At 50.0% G+C, this 20,648-nt stretch overlaps 1 protein-coding gene across 3 annotated transcripts in view; it reads left to right on the forward strand.

Annotated features, from left to right (window-relative positions):
• SAMHD1 (SAM and HD domain containing deoxynucleoside triphosphate triphosphohydrolase 1) overlaps positions 1-20,648 on the forward strand; it is a 91,515-nt gene that overhangs the window by 37,097 nt on the left and 33,770 nt on the right. For 2 of the 3 annotated variants that reach the window (XM_090064177.1, XM_090064178.1), the window contains one exon: positions 15,089-15,204. In XM_090064177.1, coding sequence (XP_089920303.1) covers positions 15,089-15,204 — 116 coding nt within the window. Of the gene's footprint in view, positions 1-14,523; positions 14,591-15,088; positions 15,205-20,648 lie in introns of all 3 variants that reach the window. The other variant, XM_090064179.1, reaches the window with a different exon arrangement.

A 20,648-nucleotide genomic window follows, 5' to 3' on the forward strand; every position in this document is an offset into this window, starting at 1 on the left:
CATCAATACTCAGACCAGAGGTTTTCAACATATCACCCTTGTCTCATTAAAACAGGGGTTGGCAACCCCTAGCACACATGCCAAGCATGGCACATGAGGCCATTTTGCTTGGCATGCCACGGCCAGCGGGGAAGAGACCAGGATTGCACTGCCTCGGGCCACTCCTCCACCACCTACTCCAAGGCACATGTGAACGTGCCAGTACAGAGCTGATGCCTGGGCTTCAGAGTCTGGCACAGTTGTTTGCAGCCTCCTGGCTACAGCCAGCCCTGGCTCTGGGTAGCAGCTGCCAGGCTGCTCCCAGCAGGGCTCCCAACCCCCACGTGAGGCTCCCAGATAGAGTGCTGAGGAGCCCCACAGAAGTGGAGGCACAGAGCCCACCTGGATGGCATGTGACTTCTGAAAACCCACATCACCTGCTGGCTTTCAGAGGGGCAGTCACCGCAGACCAGTGATAATTGTTTTTTGGAGGGGCCACATGGGTCAGATAGAATGGCTTGGTGCAGACAGTAACCATTTCTTCTGGGACATCATGAAGTGTCTGAATGGTTGTCTCAGAACAAGCTGTCAAATAAGTACTGCAGGTATTCCACAGTGTACCACTTCTACCCCAGTCCTGGCTCATCTTGAACTTGGGGCAGCCACTGTAGCCCTGGTGGCTGAATTGTACTGCTTGGAAGTGACAGGGTAGAGATCATCTCCCCCACCTATTAATTGCCCTCCATGGTGACTTGCAGCCATTGTATGCTCACTAGCCACTTCAGGTCACATTGGAATCAGATCCATCTGAACAGCCGGGGACACAGCCACCCACCAGACATCTGTCAATTGGTGATATCCTCAGACCCATCCACCTGCATCCATCCATCCATCCACTGCATTTTTCAACAATAGCCTTTCTGTTGACATCCAGTGACTCCTGGACCTGGAAGGAAATAGTGGAGAGATGAAGAACCACCGTGCTCTTTGTTCAGGCCACTAAAACCAGGCAGTCTTTGAATCAATCACCTTGGAAATGACAGCCTGTGGATATGACCATGATTGGTACCAATGCTCATCCAAAGACAAGGTACTGATGCAGTGGCATATGAAGGTCCAGCATGCAAGGTTACATGCGCCTTCTATGACGCATTTCTGCTTCTCTGCATCATGACTGCAACACGCATTGCCCAAGACAGTGATGCAGATTCCGATGCCAGAAAGGACACAGCCATTATAGATGACCACAGTGATGACCTAGAGGATGTACAAGGTTACTGTCTTTCAGGCTGTCTTAAGAGAGCTGCACGGACTTGGAGATGGACTTTGACTCGGACAGCTAGCAGCTGGTGTCCTCTGGCCTTCCCAGGTATGCAGCATCATGGCTGGCCCTATTGCCTTGGATCAGCAACACTGGCTCACAGCCTGCTCTGGCCTATGCAAGGTCCCTGTCAGCAGCAAAGCTGCCCTCCTCCTCATCCCAGAAGGGATCAAAACTTCAAAAGGAACTACCTCACAACTGTGAACAGTAAACATGCAAAGCCAGGGCACCATTGTGAAATGCAGTTCACAGGTAGGGTAAGGAAAGGCTGGGGTACAGCTGACGATAGATAAGAAGCTGAAATGCTCACAGTGGAACCCGAGGGCCAAGCTTGGATATTGCCTCACCGTGTCCCCTTTCCCACTCTGGCACGCATTCCATTCCATTGTGGGGTATGTTTTAGGGTAGTACCAGATCAATTAGATTGGATGATTAGGATCCTCTACTATTTTATGGAGGTGCATCCATAACAGGTTACAGGGGTGGGCAGATGAGAACAGGATGGGTTTCAACACTGACAAGTGCAGGGTACTACACCTGGAGAGGAAAAACCAGCAGCATACCTACAGGCTGGGGAACTCCCTTCTCGTCATTGCAGAGGCAGAAAAGGATCTTGGAGTCATTATTGATGCCAAAATGAACATGGGCCGACAGTGGGGGGAGGAAGGCCAACCGTATCTTGTCATGCACCCACAGATGCATCTCAAGCAGGTCCAAGGAGATAATCCTCCCCCTGTATGTGACACTGGTCAGGCTGCAGTTGTCACATAGAGGGGGCTTCACTCCCAGAACTTCAGATAAAGCCCTGGATCGTGCCAAGGAATACAGTGGCTTGTCCAGTCACTGCTACCTCCCCTTTTTCTCACAGCTTGAGATGCTAATTTAGTCAGTGCAATCACAGAAAATGGTGGTTTATCCAATCCTCATTCCACTCCTCTATCTCAGGGCACAGGTCATTCCATTCAAGTCCCCTTTACCTTCTCCCCACCACATGTATGAAAGTAGCTGCAATGGCTTTCACTCCCATGTAAACACCTCATTAGGGCTACTAACAGGCATTGCCCTTCCTATGGAAAAAATGTTTTCTCATGTCCTCATCACTTGACACAGTACGAAACCCCAATAAGATTTGCAGGATAAGAGATACTAATAATTTGTTCTCTGCTTTTATGTTGGACTTCTAAACCTTTGTCTTATGAGATCATGGGACAAGTGGGCTGATCAGTTCTTCAGGCATCCCACAGGCACCACTTCGCCCCAGTCCAAGCCCCCCTTGAACTGTTTGTGGCCCTGAGCCTCATCGCAGAACTCGACTTCCCAGAGATGTCAGGCCCCTGGTGTCTGCCGCAACCTATTAATCACCCTGCATGGTGACTTGCCAGCTATTTCATGCTCACTACCCACCCAAGATTAGCACTGGGGCACGCTCTGAATGCCAGCAACCCCATGGGACTTCTGTTTACCTAACATCTGGTTCTCAGGGAGGTCATTGGACCCACTCACCAATTGCTGAGGCAGATTCATACTTCCATATCCCAACACATCCATCCATCTTCCCTCTACCATGGCATTGCAATCTGATGAGTGCAGTGTCATGAACAAGCGTGGCAGCAGCTGGACCAGGGAGGAGGTAATGGATCTCATCACCATCTGGGATGAGATTAAGAACCAGTGGATTCTCCAGTTAAGCCATCAAAACAGGGCAGTCTGGGAAGAAGTCCCAAAGGAAATGGCAGCCTAGGGACATGACTGTGACTGGGCCCAATGTCAGAACAAGTGCAAGGTAATGAGGCAGCAGTTTATGAGGCCATGGAATGGCAGCTGTGTATCAGGCTCACCTAGGGTCCCATGCACCCAATATGTGGAACTGTTCTGCATCTTCACAGTTAACAACATTGGTCATGTCTGAAAATTTCATTAACATGGTGACCCACACCACTGCCCAGGACTGCAATGAGGACTTTGACATGACTGTGATCAAAGACCCATAGCCCTCAAACTGGACTGCAGACTTAACCTGGCCATCCGCCTGAGCCACATGGACTTTCCAGCTATCCTGATGAGCTGTACAGACTCTGAAATGGACCCGGCCTTGGACAGCGAGGGTCTGGAACTACCTGCCTTTCACCCTTGTTCAGTATCTCAGCCGGCCATTTCCAGACATGGACCCAGTGCCCCAGAAGACCCAATCCATAACAGCACAAATCTTGGGGATAAGTGGCAGTCACCACTTACGAACTGTCATTGTGTTGTAGATTCCTTTTAAGTTAGGTGGTGATTGACACCTTTTAAGGTAATTGCCCACCTAATGCTCATTCATCCACCAACCAAAAACACAGAAGCAGTAGTGCACGGCTATGGGGACACTCCCTGGTGTACCTGACCTCACACCCAAGGCAAAGAACTACTACTACAATGCACCACCCCATTTGCCATAACCTTCAGCTTTTTGTCTTGATTCCTACCCTGAGAAAGTAGCTGCCATGGCCTTCACTTATGTACAAGCAGGTTGTTATAGAGAGATATGGGCACTTTATTACAAACAATACATTGCAAGCCAGTGAACAAGGAAAGGAGAAAACAAGTGGCTTTTAAATCATCCAGTCTTTTGCTTGATGCAGACCACCATGGCAGTTCAGGGTTCCCCTGTATATGGCCACAGCATTACTTGTACTGTCCTGGACTCTTCTAAATGCTAATGCCAGACTTCAGAGTCAATCCAAACTCCCTTTCATCCCCCATCCTAGCAAACCAAGCTTGTGTAGTCCAGGACCATTTCACAGAGGTCAGGTATGGGTCATGGGGTGGGCTGGGGATACTGAATCCATGAGGGTAGGTATGGGGAGGTGGGGAAGAGGTAGTGGTACATCTTCCACTGCTAAAAGTTTGGGGCTTCTTCCCCACAATTCTTCAGCACACCACATACAGGTGTGAGGTCAGGTACACCAGGGAGTGTCCCCATAGCTGTGCACTACGGGTCACTTTTAGGTTAACTTTTTAGGCCTCTAGAGATAATTTTCAAAAAACCAAGACATTCAGCACGTTTGCTGCAAGGCCTCTAAAGATAAAATTCAGTATCAAGACATTTACCACATAGGCAAAAACAAGCAATGACCCTAGATAAAAAGATGAACCTTGCCTTTTTTTCTAAACTGGCAAATGGGTGTTTATTACAAGCATTCAATAGGACACAAGGCAAAGGAAAGTGCCACTCCCTTCAAAGCCCATTCCATATTTTAGCAGCCCTCACTGTAAAGAATTTCTTCCTGATATCCAATCTAAATCTACTCTCCTTTCAGTTTATGGCCATTGTTCTAGTAACCCCAAGGGGCGCCCTGGTAAACAGAGCATCCCCTATTCCCTGCTGACCCCCGCTGATGAATTTGTAGACAGCCACAAGATTACCTCTCAGCCTTCTCTTGTGAAGGCTGAAGAGAGTCAGGTCCCTCAGTCTGTCTTCACAGGATCTTACCTGCAGGCCCCAACCATATGAGTAGCCCTCCTCTGAACCTTTTCCAGGTTATTCGCATTCCTTCTGGCATGCAAAGCCCAAAACTGGATGCAGTACTCCAGTTGCGGTCTCACCCACGCTGCATAGAGGCGAAGTATCACCTCCCTAGACCTGTTCGTGATGCACCTACCAATGCAGGACAGAGTGCAGTAAGCCTGCCTTATTACCTCATCACATTGGCGACTCGCATTCATTTTTGCATCGACTATGACTCCGAGAGTCCTTTCCACTGCTGTGTTACATAGAATGGTACTTCCCAGTCTGTAGGTGTATTGGTGATTCTTTCTCCCCAGGTGCAGCACTTTGCCGCTTATGTTTTGTTAAATTGCATCCTGTTCTGATCCGCCCACTTCCCCAGTCTGTCCAAATCCTCCTGAATTTGCTCCTTCCTCTAGTGTGTTTACTGTACCCCATAGTTTGGTGTCAGCTGCGAATTTGGACAGAGTGCTTTCTACACCCACATCCAAATCACTGATGAAGATGTTGAATGTTACTGGTCCAAGGACTAAGCTTTGGGGGACCCCACTGCCCACATATCTCCAGGTAGAAACAGACCCATCCACCACCACTCTCTGAGTGCGTCCCATAAGCCAGTTTTCCACCCACCTGACTGAAAAAATCCACATCACAGCTAATTGTAAGAATTGTCAAAAGCTTTTTTAAAATCCAAGTAAATAACATCTACCTCTGCTCCTTCATCTAAGCACTTTGTGACCTGTTCATAAAAAGAGACCAGGTTAGTCAGGCAGGATCTGCCTGCTGTGAACCCATGCTGGTTGCCACTTAACTTTGCATTACCCACTGGCCCCCTGCAAATGTGATCCTTAATGATTTTTACTAAGGTCTTGCCAAGAATAGATATGAGGCTAACCAGCCTATAATTACCCGGGTCCTCCTTTCTCCCCTTCTTGAGAATAGGGACCACACTGGCTCTTTTCTAGTCTTCTGGGACCTGTTCTGAGTGCCACAAGCACTCAAACAGTTGTGTCAGTGGTTTCACTATGACCCCAGTCAATTCCTTTAGTACCCTTGTTTGACAGGGGGCAGCTCTCGGGGCCAAGTCTCATGCCGGCCCGCCCACCTGTCTCTGTGGGGTAGTCTGCCTGGTATTGCCTGCCACGAATTTGCTGTTCTCAAAATGGGTGATAAAATGTTGGAGACTGTCCATTACATGCATCAATGCCAGGGGGTGCGATCTGTGGTTGTGATCTCCCCTACACTGCAGCCCATGCCTCGCAGATGGCATCACAGTTCTTACAGTCTCCACGCCCACACTGGGCCCCATGATCCTTCAGTCTGGACCCCAACTGGATCCCTCCTATCAGGCAGCCTACTCTGCCCTCATTCTGGGCTACCTAGCTCCCTCCCTTTTGACCCTTCTGGTCCTGGCCTCAGCATTGACCAGTCGAGGGTACCTCAAGTCATGCTTCTTGAGCATCTAGCCCACTCCCTCACACAGGTCCGCCTTCTTGGCTTTACTATGGGGTAACCCACCTGGTTGTGGGGGCTGGGGTTATTAAGGCAACCCTACCTGCCTTTCACCATGGTGGTAACTGGCCTGGCATTTCCTGAGGAAATGGCCCCAACAGGCCACCCATCCCCAGCAGGGTGCAGTTTTAGGTCATGCCCGAGACCAAGAGCCTCCTAGCCATCCCCATAAGCTCGTTCTGGTTGTTCCTGCTGCAGCTCAGCTAGGCGATGTTTCTGCCTTAGCTGGCAGCAGCAGACTGTAGCCTTTATATATTAGGTTCTGAAGATGGCTGCCACCATCAGGCACATGCTAGATGCCTGACCCAACATTTAAAGTGGCAGGCACCAACAGTGTCCTGCCACACCTTGGGTGAAGATCATTGGGGCCTGCCAACTTAATACGTCCAACCCCTCCAAGTGCCCCTTCACTCCAATTGATTGGTATCTCTCTCAATCTAGACAAAAGTCTTGTTGGGAGGTGTGTTTTTCTCTGTAACCAGGAACACAGATGCAAAGAAATTGTTTAAGAGGATGGACAAAGCTGAGCTATCTGTTACAAGTTGCCCTAGTCCATCCTGTATTACCCTGCACCCTATGTTACCCTGCGCCACCTTTTTGCTCCCTATGTACTTAAAGAAGGACTTTTTGTTACCCTGAATCTTAGTTGCCAGCCTGAGTTCTGTTTTTGCTTTGGCCTTCCTCACTGCTTTCCTGCAAGCATGAGCCAAGCAGGTATACTCCTCCTTGGTGGCTGCCCCCTGCTTCTACTGCCTGTAAGCCTCTCTTTTCCCCTGTAGGCTCTCCTGCATTTCCCTACTCAGCCAAGAGGGTTGTGTACTGGGATGGTACCCTTCTGTGCCTGCAGGATCAATCCCTTGAGGAATTCCGACCCTTCCTGGACTCCCAACTCACCAATGTTATTACCCCTCAGTCTCACTGTAACTAATCTCCTGAGCTCATTGAAGTTGTCCTTCTGGAAGTCAAGCAGTTCTGTCCTACTAGTTATCTTTCCCACCTTACGCCAGATAGTGAATCCTATCAACAGGTGGTCACTATCTCCTAGGTTACCTTGTACCTGCAGATGCCCCACCAAGTCCTCTTCTGTGGCCAGCACCAAGTCAAGTAAGGCATTTTCCCTAGTGGGACTGCATACCTCCTGTGTTAGGTGCAGGTCCTGTATGCAGGTTAGAAACCTATGTGAACAGGCAGACCTGGCCGACTACTCCTCCCAGCAGATGTCTGAGTAATTTAGGTCACCTATGATAACCAGGTCCTTTGAGCATGCTGCCTTTGAGAGCCGTCTCAAGAATTCTAGTTCTAAAAAATTTTCTTGCGTGCCCCTGCTAGGGGGACTCTGGGCCAACACAAAGGCTTGAATTTACAACACAAAGGCTTGAATTTACAACAGTTTGCCTGCTGGCTTTGTACCCAGCAGGCAAACCCCTAAGCCAAGAGACTGGGCACCTATGCCAGGCACCATGTACCCTTGCAAAAGTGGCTTCTCCCTAGTGGCTGCGGGGGCTTGGCTGCATGGGGCCAACTAGCACTGAGGCAGCAGTATGCTCTGGGGCTCCAAATGCACTTGTTGCTGCTGTCCATGCTAGAGTCTGCCCTGACCTGACCTGCCCTGGATGGCAACATGGGCTGCTTGGGGAGCAGAGATGTGGGTAGGAGCTGTGGGTGAGGGGGCGACGTGTGGGAATAAGGTGGTCACTGCCTTCCTCAAAAAGTTAATTTATGGGGAAAACAAACAAAAAAAAGGTTTATTTATGTAAATAGTTTAAAATGCTTTGTATTATTAGTAAATATTGGTTATCGGATTAGCATTGGCCAATATGGTTGGTTAATCATCAGCTATCAGTATCCACTAAGAAAAGCTTTATTGGTGCACCCTGAGTAAAAGGCAAGCAAAGACTAGTAGACTGCTTTGTGCAGCAATGAACAGGTTCCACCTCTGCCGTGGGGTCAGATGGATTAGGATGACATTGGCTGTAGTGCTGGCATCCTGTCTTTACAGACAAGGGACATTAGGTGGTCCCAAGGTAACAGACCACCTTGCCCACCTCAACTGGCCCACTGTGTTTCACAGCCCTTGTGGGAGTTAGAGGCCCTTGCTTTACCCCATGGCTGTTTATCCTTGGCTTACCAAGCATGCACCACAGTTCTTCAAGCCCTTTGGGAGCACAGGGGAGAGTGAACTTACCAAGTTGACAGTCTGCAGGGCAAATGAGCTTACCCACTGCTGGGGTGTTCATCATGCTATCAAGGCAATAGCAATGAATACAGTGACCTCTTGTTCATCCTCTACTTTGAGGCCTGATACATGCAAAGGCCAGTGATGGCACCTATAGCCACAGAATGAGATCAGAGACCTAGAAAGCTTCCAGGCCTCTGCCCAGGTCTGCACAAAGATGCCTTCATCTTTGTGAAGACCTATGCCTGCACAAAGATGGACATGCTGGCTGCTCTGGCACCAGCCACTCCTGGGTTGCTGAGACCAGGCAATGGAGAAAGTACAAATATACCACAGCGAGCACCTGGTCATGGTCAGACATGGGTTCAAGTTGCAGCATACTGCAGTGTGGCTTGCCAGGCAGCATACAGACGCCAAAGAACACTGTGCAGCCTTTGCTGAATGTCCAAATATGATGCTTAGGGAAGGGAGTCTGTGAGGTTGGAGCAGGAGTCTATGGATAGTTTTGTGTCTGCCTTGCATCTGCAGATAGAGGGCATCCTTGCTGCCCTCCACATTGCCCTGCAGTTTAACACACAAATGGGACTGTCCAGTGGTCCCTGGATGTATGCGCTGCCACCAAGCTTTGCTGTCCCACAGGGCTCCCCGTTAGCAGGAGCAAAAGCAAACACTCCTCAGCCCTCAGGCATGCAGACCTTGCAACCAGAACAATCATCTAGTGTTTGCTGCCACCACCTGGGGGCATACCATTTGCACGTGTTCCATCTATGCCAGGCTCACAATGTACTCATGTTCATAGGGGAGTGATGGACGTTTATGCACATAAAACACCTGTGGTGGTCCACTACAGCCTGACGCATGATTGAAAAATAGCCTTTCTGGTTGATGAATTCATGGTAGTGGTACACAGGGGAAAGGATAGCGATGTATGTGCTGTCAGTGATCTCAATGGAATTGAGAACCCCAGGTTAGTAAACCTGTCCACAACCTCCTGTGAGTCAGCAAGGCGTATGATTCACAGGGCCATTGCCTGTTGGATCACCAAACACAATGCCCATAGTGCCTTTCTAATTATCAGTTTGGCCATTCTAAAATGGTTTGTCTTGGACTGGAGGCTGTCTGGGATCATGAGCTTCCATATAGCAATGGTAGTGCACTTCTCCACATAAAAGGGCATTTGCATAGCCATTGTCCACTGCTGTATGTATGGGCCAAGCTCAATGCAGATTTCCATGAAGGTGCCCCTGGACATACATTCATGCGCTCATCATTCCAAGTGTCTATGACTACCTGCTGCCACGAGTTGCTGCTCATCTCCCTCTGGCCTACAAATACCACTTCATGGCTTGGAGTTGCTCTCACGTCTGCCTGGCTTCAGTGTGTTGAGCTGCAGTGCAAACATCTTCAGGCTGACTTCTGCTGTGGATTAGAAGCCAGATGTAGCCATGGACTACCCATTGTTTAGCAACAAGCATGTACACAAAGAGCTCCTCACAAATATGGATTCTTCATTCTTAGTGCAAATGGAAAAAGTCATAGCAGCCATCAGACAGCATGCTGGAGTTGCCTTTTCCACTCAATCTCTTACAAGTTCACAACACTGGGCCAGCAAGGTCTGCAACATGATGACTATCTATGTATGGTGCATAGCAGTCAATCGCAATGAAAGCTCTGGGTCACGGTCAGTGGTGGCAGTACAAATGTAACAGACATACAAATGTGGGCATGAACTATACAGCGAATCACACCAAAATCCCTTCCACAAAAATTTTACCACCCAACCACATTCTTTGAACGAGTGGGCGCTTTCATAGTTTCATAGTTGTTGGAAGGACCTTACAGATCATCCAGTCCAGCACCCCTGCACTTGAGTAGGAAAGACTGCTGGGATCATGCCACCTCTGGGGGGAGCCTGTTCCAACCCTTTGGCACATGACTTGTAAAGAAGTTTTTGCTTATGTCTAGCCTGAAATGATCTTCAGTCAATTTGTGCCCATTTTTTCTTGTCCTCCTCTCAGGGGCCTTGGTTGCTTGGCGGTGGCAAAGTCAAGGGAACCCACAGACACTTGGCCAGTGACAGTTATGCTGGGATGTGTGCTCTCAAGCCACCTCCTGGGTGAAAAGTGTGGTGGTGTACTCAGCCCCTCTTTAAACCTGCTTGGAAGGCCAGCATATGACTATGTCAATCCTGTGACTTCTCCCTTCTAGGACAAGCTCTATAAGTATGCTGTGGGGGTTTTTTTCCCCCAAGGTGGAGTACCTTACATTTATCGGTATTGAACATCATCAGGTTTGTGTCCATCTACTTACTAAGTTTATCCAAGTTAGCCTGGATCACTAGCCTGTCCTTAGGTGTAGACGCTGTGCCTCAAAGTTCAGTGTCATTGGTGAACTTAGCCAGTGCGCTTCTTACACCGTTGTCCACATCGTTCATAAAGATGTTAAAGGGAACCGGTCCAAGGACAGAGTGGATTTGCTGCCATGGACCACTACTCTCTGGGTCTCACGTCGGAGCCAATTTCCCAGCCATCAGACTGTGATGTAGCCGAGGCCGCAGTTGGCTAATTTTTCCATGAGGAGGTCATGGGACACCAGATCAAAGGCTTTTTTAAAGTCCAGATATATGACGTCAATCTCTTCTCCCTTGTCCAGGTGATACGTCACCTGGTCATAGAAGGGGATGAGATTGGTCAGGCAAGACCTACCTGCGACAAACCCGTGCCTGGTATCTCGCAGGATGTTTCCCTCAGCCAGCTTATCCAGAAGGGTCTCCGTGATAATTTTCTCAAGAATCGTACCAGGGATTGAGGTTAAGCTGACTGGCCTGTAATTCTCAGGATCTACTTTCCGCCCTTCTTGAAGATGGGTACCACATTGGCCTTCTTCCAGTCTTCAGGTACTTCACCTGAATGCCATGAGTTTTCGAATATTTGTGCCAATGGTTGGGCTATGACACCTGCCAGCTCCTTGAATACCCTAGGGTGTAATGTGTCAGGACCAGCTGACTTGAAGGTGTCCAGTCTCTCAAGGTGATCCTTTGCAGGATCAACAGTGTTGATCTAGTAAGAAATGCAATGTCTGTTTATAGTCTAAGAAAGATAAAAATAATTTATTGTAAAGCAATGAAGGGCGAGCAGGCAAAAATTAGTTGCTTTTAAATATTCAGTGCAGCCACCTGGTCAGTGCAACCTGCACTGATCATGCAAGTTCCCTTTCTTAAGTTATTCAGAGCACTTCTACTCCTTTCACCCATCAAGCACAGTTTACACAGTTGTGGGTTCTTTCACAGCTGATGCTAATCCCAGACCTGCTGTTTGGTATCTGTGGTCCCTGTGTGTCAGCATCCACAAGCAGAGGATAGGTGGGACAGATGACTGGGCCTCCCCATAAATCAAAGGGAAGATGGGTAACTCAGTCTTTAATATTCTCAAGCAGTACATTTTGAGTAGTGCAGTGCAGTGCAGTCCTAGTCTTTCTGGTGCTTGTGCTGGTGGTTTGTTATGTTAAGCTAGAGACAGGTTTTTGGTGGTCTTGGTCATGTCCCAGTGAACTGTGCCAGGTACTACTGGTAGCAGATACTCATCTACCCTGTTTGACATTCCCTCATGTTCCAGGATAGGGCTCTGTGCTCTGCAGAGCCATGAAGGCATCTTTTTTTCTCTCTGGGAATCATAGTAGTCTGGGGCCACCATGTCCTGCAGTAACAAGACCCTAAAGATAGCTGGGCTTCCTTGTGGCACAAGAAACAGGCCCTGCCTTTGTTGTGGGATCAGCCAGATTAGGGTCAAGTTGGACAGGGCAAAGACCTCCTGTAGGTTTAGGCAATGGCTGTTAGCGGCCTCCTCACCAACCACTATTTCTGCCATCCTGTAACAGTAGATGCACATCACAAACACTTAATGCATAACCATGGTGTGAATTGCTTGTATTGGACTGGAACACAAACATTACAAAAAATAGTCTCTGCAGCAGCAGCTGGCTGCAGCAGCATTTGGCCCCAGTTTAAACTTTCCCTTCTTTTCCTCCCACACCAGGGGTAATAGGCCCATGAAGTATCAGAGTCCATGAAATATCAGGGTCTGTTGGCACAAGCATCTTCTGTTGGTGACATGCCCACTCATTTCCTGGCCACTAGTCACTGCCTCCCCTTAATGCCTCCTAGGTCTGTGCTGGAATTGACCACAAGAGAGCTCAAGTTTGGATGGCAATGTTTAATTAGGGATTATGTATGAGGGGAGACCTCTCTACATATCCCCATATCTACCCTTTGTCCCAGAGTCTGGCAGAGTTGTGTGCCAGTGCATCTGGCACATACTGGCAGTTGATTAACCTTGATGGGACAACTGGTAGGCATGGTGCCCTTGGATGTTGGGGACCACTCCACTTCAATAGTCAGTGGCTTGGACATGGACTCTCCCTTTACTTCGCAGGTGTTGTGCAGGGTGCAGGTGGAGATGATCAACGAGGGCACATTGCTGTTAGTATCTAAGCACCTGCAGTGAGCCTTGAGGCACTAAAATGTACATTTCATGGCCATTCAGCAGCTGCTGAGCCAGTAGTTAAATAATTCCTTATGGTCATCCAGGTAGCTGTGAATCAGCTAGGGATGTAATGGGTAGGCAGGGTCCCCAACTAGCAATGGGGGTACAGTCACTCCCTCCACTTTGATTGGCACACCAGCGGCAAACTCTCCTTGCTCTATCTGTTTTGGGCAAATGAAGATTGTCATGGACTGGAGACTGTTGGGGGTAATGAGCTTCCATATTGTGATGGCAGTGTGCTTCTCAACAGACAAGGGTGCCCTCATCCTGGCAGTCTGCCACTGGTTGAGGGAAGCCAGCTCAGTACAGATCTTGATGAAAGTGCCCCTGGACATATAGAAGTTCATCCACCACTGGTCATTGTTCCAGGTGGCCATGATAGTCTACTCCTACCAGTTGCTGCTTGAAATGCTGCTCCACGGTTTGGAGACACTCCCACATCAGCCCAGACATATTGTGGCCAACATGTCTTTGGGGCAGCAGCTGCTGGCATGGAAGGTAAGCCAGATGTAACCATGGGTTTCCCTATGACTGACATCTGTCAGGTGCATGGTCATCATGGAAGGGTAACATATACACGCTGATCCTGTGACATTCTGGATTGGGGATAAACACGGAGCAACCGGTCCCACAACAAAAGTGACGTCTGTTCATACCCAGAGTGAAATGTTTGGGACTGTTTACTTAAGCATTAAGGACAAGAGGGGCTGTGATTGAGATGATAATGAATAACATAGACATTCATCCTTATCCTTTTTTATACCACAAAAGCAAGTGATCATTCAGTGAGGTCAAGAGAGACATTTAAAGTGGATAAAAGGAATTCTTCTTTCATAACTAATAACTTGTGAAATTCATTGTCACAAGACAGCATTAAGTCCAGTCAGAAGTGAAAACTAAGTCTGATCTTCTAGTGGATAGGATTAATACTAGGGCATGTTTAAGACGTATTTAAGGCAGTTGCTTAGGCTGTGGTTGGGCAGGTGGGTCTGGGGCAGAACTCGGTTATGCTGGTGCTGCTGGTGAGTCCAGATCTGTACTATTGCCAGCTGAACTTTGATGACTGAGGATGAGGGCCCTCACTGTCCCAGTGGCAGTCATCCCTTGGGGGTGCCAATCAGGGTGACCACCACGGGTCCTGCGCTTTGGGGGGCCCCACGGACAGTGCTGTAGAGGCACAACCACTTCATGCACCACCACCTTTGTGCTCAACCACCCTCTCACCCCACTCCTGCTCTGCACAGGCCCCGCACAGGCTGATATACCCCAGGCCCCACACACACTTAGGGTCAACTCTGCCCAGTGGCACCAGAGAGTTTCTCTTGAGATGCTGTACTGCTCTGCTTGTGTTGTTTCACAAATGGGAAACAGCAGAACAATTTAGTATTGCTGCTACAGGTAGGCTGTAACAATGCTAATTAGCACTACTGTGCAAATGTGGTTAAGCTACTTCTGTTCCAGAGCTAACGCTTGCATAGCCAAATTTTAGGGATTATGTGCCCTGCAGTGTCCCTGGCAAGAAGACTGAGGAGGAGTGGGGAACTGGGGAAGAGTAGCTGTACCACCATCAGAGGGTAGGTACTGAATTGAATGGACATTTGGATTTGGAGATAAACACAGAAAATGTAACTAGGAGCAAGCTTATGTAGGGACTTGAAAGTGAGAGCAAGATTGTGATGTGGTAAGTGAGAAGAAACCACTTTAATGGTTTAAATTTGAGCTGAAAAAGGAAGTGGTGTGTTTGATGAACTGGAGTGGGGGAAAGAATAGCTCAAAATATACTAAGGTATATTCTCATATGGTTAGGATAGTACTTTAGAAGCATATATCATTTGGTTGTGAAATATCTTACTTTTCTCATTCAAATATTATTTTAAGCTTAGAAAAATAAAGAAATTGACACCTGTGACTGCATTGATACTCAGGTTTGCATGTATCTATCTATTAGTGCACCCTACTGCACCAAAATTTTTGTTTAACAGTAGCTATTAGTTTAACAATTGAATTGGCACATTTCTTGTTCATTCCACCTCAAATTGCTAACTTCATCCCATGTTTTCTGCTTGTAACAGCGTAGGATATCTGGCTGGATGTCTGGTACGAGCACTAAAAGAAAAACAGCCAGAACTGGAGATCAACCATAGAGACATTCTCTGTGTTGAGATTGCTGGGCTTTGTCATGATTTGGGTAAGTGACTTTTATGGCTTATCCATGCTTGAACATTACTGCAGGTTAATGCCTAGTCTGATTTGTAAAGCTCAGGAGTGGTATCTGATTAATTTCTTTTTTGGACACTTGTTTTGGAATAAAAGTACTCTCTTTCTGTTTAGCTGATCAGCAGGAATCCAGGTTTTCCATTTCCTGTGGAAAAACATGGATTCTCTCCTTTAAAGGAGAAAAATGCAGGAAGCCATAGGTTTCCCCTTGCAGGCTGGCAGAATTCCAGCCTGCAAGGAGCTGCTTGGGGCTAGGGGGAGCAGGGGTGGGTGATTGGAGGCAGGGAACATCACATGTGTGGTGAGAGTAGCCCCGGCAGCTGGATACAGGCAAGTAAGTCTTGGGGGCGGGGGTTGAACAGGCTTGGGGATTGTCTGGGGGCTGTATGTAGGACATATGTGTATGCATGTGACAGGAGTGTGTGGAGGGAGTTGTATGTGTGGTGGGGGGTGCCTGCTGGCACTCAGGGAAGGAGTTGGGGTGCTGGGGCTGTGGTGGGGCAGGGTGGTCTGAGGCAGCACTTGGTTTTTGCTGGTGCTGCTGGTGAGTCCAGATCAGTACTGTTGCCAGCAGAGCTTACACCTGCCCCTCAAGCAGAGGAAAGGAATGGGGGGGGAGGGGTCCTTTGGGTTCTGTGGGAAACTGCATGGCTGGGCCAGCAGTGCTGAGGCTGGTGCTCATGGGAGCACAGGCAGGGCAGCCAGGAGACACTGCCCCAGGGGGCAGGGTGTAAGCAATGTCCAGACTGCCTGGTGTAGCACTGGGCCCTTCCTCCTTCCTCCAGCTTGTGCTGGGGCTGGATTTGCTCCTTTGCTGTCCACATGAATTGGAGCTGCCGCAGCTGGAGCCACTGTGGTAACGACAGAGACTGCCTGGAGCCCTTGCCCCTCCTGCTACTGCCTGCAGCATAGCCTAGGCTAGAGCTACACTCCTCTTCATGCTGCTGCTGTGAAGTGCAGTGCTGGTCCTCCCTGCTGCACCCCAGCTCCAGCCAGCGGTACAGAACAGTGTGTGGTGCCCGAGCCTTTGCCTGTGCTTCTGCATGAGGTGCATTGTATGCACCTCATGTTGGAGGCTGTCTCCATTGTGTCCCTGCAGACCACCATCCTGTGAGTCCACATGGAGCTGGGTGGGGCAGGAGGCAGCTGGGGGCTCGCTCTGGCAGATGAGGGGATGAACGGGTTGTAAGTGAGGGCCACCAGCAGGGCTGGGGGTTGGGGGGTTTGGGTTGGTAGTGAGGGGCACTGGCAGGGTCACGGGGCCGCGGGTCAGTAGTGAGGGGTACTGGCAGGGTGGCTCGAGTGAGGGTCGCTGGCAGGGATGGGAGGTTGCAGGTCAGGAATGAAGGGCACTGGTGGGGACGGGGCTGTGGGTTGGAAGTGAGGGGCACTGGCATAGCCAGGTAAGGCGGGGGGGGACTGTGGATTGGCAGTGAAGTGTACCAGCATGGCTGGGGGTGCTGTGATTTAGGAGTGAGGGGCAATGGCCTATCAGGGCTGCTCAGCACCACAAAGCAGTGGGGGTGACCACCCTAGCTGGACTCACGTCCTAGTGAGCAAAGGGGTCAGGGGGAGCTCTGATTTTCTATTATTAAACAAAATCAAACACTAAAATATTGGTATTTAGAATGAATTTTATTATAGTGATTGAAGCGCTGGTGGGCTTCCAAGTTCCTTTAAAATTGTAAATATATCAGTAAAACATTGTGCTCAACTGATACCTATCTATAAAAGTGGCCTTTCATTTTAATTGCAGAAAAACACGAATTTTGTTTTTTTTAATCAGAGCTTGCTTGTTTGCTTGCTTTCTTTCTTCCGTGCCGCTAACAGGTGTGTTCCCTCTGAGCTCAGGAAGCTTGTGCTGGTTCTGTGAGACTTTCTCCTTTTCTTGCTTTGTTTTTCCTCCCCCAGAAAGTCTTACCCCTTTCCCACTGTAGCCTCCACTTTTCATTGCTTTTTCTTGCCTTTTCTAACCTTTTCAAAGCCCTTTCTCCTGCAGTAACTTATGCCTTCCCCCCGCCCCTTCCCTCCCTCTGGTTTTATTTTGTTTCTCCCCCCCACCCTCCCTACTGTTGCTGCTCTGTTGGTTTCTCTTTTCCCTTCTCTCTCCTGCTATATTGCTTACCTTTATCCTCTCCTCTAGTGTTTGCTTGTTTGTTTTCCAGCTTCTTTGTTCCCTGCCCACCCATGGGCCGCATCCAGCCTGCCAGACATTTTTATGCGGCCTGTGGCACCTCCCGCAATGATTTGCACCCTTCCTGCCCTTCTGCTGGCCAGGGTGGGAGTGATGCATCCACGTGTACGACCCCTCATTATACCCTGTTGGTCCTTGTTCCCACCCTCATAGGCAGAAGGGCTCTGCCCAGCCAGCAGCTTCTGGGCGGGGCTCCTGCTGCAGCCAGAAACTGCTCACTCAGGGTGTCAGGTAAGGAAGTGGTGGGGTTGGCTGGGGGTAGAGTTGCAGCTGGGTGGAAGTGGGAATGCAGCGCGGAGTCTGCACCTAGAGGGGCAGTGGAAATGTGGAGCTCAGCTGAGCAGGGTATGGGTGTGAGGCTGCGTGGTGTAGCCCCCCCCCCCACACACACACACTCTCCCCATGGTGTGCAGCCCCCACTGCCAGCAGAAGCATCAGGTGGGAAGGTCAGGGTGCTTGTGCTCAGCACAGGCACCCAGTGGGGTGCAGCTCCAGCCAGCGTTTTGCAGGAGGAGGGAGTGGAACCTGTCCTATCACCAGGGCCCCACACCATATGCCTGCAGCTCCAGCACGCAGGAGAGGAAACCCAGCACTGGAGCCTGCTGCCTCCCCTGCTCCCTACTGCACAGGTCCCTGCACTCTGCCAGGAGTGGAGGGAGCCCTGCCTTCTGCTTCCCTGTGGAGTCCAGTGCGGGGCTTCCTCACTGCGAGTGTGGAGCTGCAGGTGCATGGCACGGAGCCCTGGTGATAGAGGTGACCAGCAGTGCACTGGGGGTGAGGAGCACACCCCTGCACATCCTGCCTGGCCATTTCTATCACAGAGGCTCCATGCCACATGCCTGCAGCTCCACACTTGCAGCTGGAAGCTCTGTGCTGGACTCTGCAGGGAAGCAGGGGATGGGGTTCCCTCCACTCCTGGCTAAGTGTGGGGACCTGTGCAGCAGGGAGTAGGGGAGGAAGCAGGCTCCAATGCAGGGCTTCCCCTGCTGTGAGTGCTGAAGCTGCAGGTGTGCAGCATGGAGCCCTGGCGATAGGGCAGGCTCCACTCCTTCCTCTTGCACAACACTGGAGGCACAAGCACCCTGACCTCCTTGCCTGCTGCTGGTGCTGCCAGGCAGCAAGATCTGCACATTGTGGGGCGGGGGGGTTGGTCCCTATACCCCCCACCCTCCCTTACACCCCACACATCTGCATCCTGCCCCGACAACTCCCATCAACATATACATACACCCCAATATACCCTATGTCCCCCTACACAGCCACACTCTCTCACCCCCCACGCACTCCCAAACCCCGCCCCACACACCCACACACACACACAAAAAGACTGACATTTTATTTTTGAGTTATGCAATCCCTTCTATATACAGTATATATTAACGAGTCATGACAAATTATTTTTATAATTAAAATATAGTAGGTGTTTGACCTTTAATGTATGATTTGTTGTTTTTTTTTCTGGTTCTAAGATGGCAACCTCCCCCAAAAGGAGTATGGAAAGGGGGGCAGCAAGGGGAGGGACTTCTAGTGGCAAAGGTCAGGGGTTAGGGGGCAGGACTTCTGATCCCAATATGGTGACCAGGGGGCGAAGCAACTGTCAAGGGGTGGGGTTACCTATGTGGCCCCCGACAGCTCACCAAAACTTGTTAAGTGGCCCTCTGCCCGAAATAATTGCCCAACCCTGCTCTAAGGTCCCTCCATTTCTCTCGGCCGATGACCTCACTAATCACCTGCGCCCTTGTGGCATTGTAACAGGCCGGTCCATAGATTGCAACTTGGCAGCAAGCTTCCTAAACTCCAACATGTCCTGTCCTTTAAAAAGCAGTGTTCATGCTTCTTGACTGGGAGGGTCAGGGTTTGTCCCACTCTATGTCCTTACTAATTGACAGGCAGTGTTACAAGGTCTGCCTCACCACTGGGGACACATTGTGCTTTCACTGTGGCAGCAGATCCTATTTGGCTACCCTGTGCCCAGAAGCCAGCTGCAGCAGAGCGCCCCCCCCCTTTTGCCATCTCCCCTCAGGGGAGGTTTTGGCTCCTCGTGCTGGGAAGGGCAAGTCCCAGAAACAAAAGGGGTCTTCCAAAAAGGCTTCATTATCTCCTCAAGACCACCCCACCACTTCAAGGGGAGCTGAGGTTACAGAGCAGGACCCCCACCTCTCTACCTGCCTCCCCAGCATTCCCCCAGACCCTGTAGTGGTCAGAGGTGACCTGAGGGTATGGGGGGTGGTGAAAGAGTGCGACGCCCATCCCCCTCCTGTTTACCAGCTCCTTTAGCCTGATGAGGTTAACATGATGTTTGGGACCTCTGGGAGCTGCAAGTGGCTCCAGAATCAAGAGTGCCTGACCCAGGAAAGCACTCCCTCCCCAAGAGGTCAGGGACTGATGTCTGCACACAGGACTTCTTGGAGAACGCTGCTCCCACAGAGCCTGATGTTGAGAGTCCTGGTGGGGGGCAATTACGCCCCCCAGGGCTCGGCAACTCAGTGCCTGATGTATACAGCTCCTCCTCCTCAGGGTTGGATTTTCATTCTGCTTCTAACCGATGGAAGTCCTACCTCAGGGGGTGATGTCACCTGATTTAGCTAAGGTGCCCTCCTCCATGGAACCCGTTCCTGCTTCTGAGGACCCTCCCTGTGTTGATTACTTTGTTGAATGCCTCATTGAGTTTCTTGACCAAACTAAGCACCAGCTTATTCGTAAGTGGTTCCTGGAACCTGAGACATTTGTGCTTTCCACCAAGGCCACAGCAGTGGCACTGAACTCCACTCGGGGGATGCAGCATTATAGTTTTTGCCTAAGCAAGCTCGCAGGTGATGTTGAGTGCTTATTGTGAGAAGCACCAGCTGGTGAGCTGTAGGCCTGGTTCTTCCCTGTCCTGCATCCTTGTTCCTCTCTGGTGTTTCTCTCTGTGCCTGCCTAAGCTTGAATAACTGTTTCTGAGCAGCTGGGGGTAGGGTGATCCTGGCTTGGGCTAGGTCTTTCTCAGGCACTTGTGTTTGCCATGCTTCACCTCCTAAGGGAAGCCCCTGATACTTGCCCACCACATCTTGATCTCCAGTTCAAGTGCGAGAGGTTCCTGTGTGCCTCCAGGCTGCTGCTCCTTGGCTTCTTCCTGGCAGCCAGCTTTTAAAGCTGACTGCTGGTGCTGCCTGATGATGTCATCTTCCCACGCCAGCCTTAACCACGCAGATAAATGGCTGATGAAGCACATGGGCAGC

The sequence above is a fragment of the Crocodylus siamensis genome, chromosome 10 (genome assembly GCF_052110815.1).
Source record: "Crocodylus siamensis isolate JL-2025a chromosome 10, ASM5211081v1, whole genome shotgun sequence".
NCBI classification, from domain to species: Eukaryota; Metazoa; Chordata; order Crocodylia; family Crocodylidae; genus Crocodylus; species Crocodylus siamensis.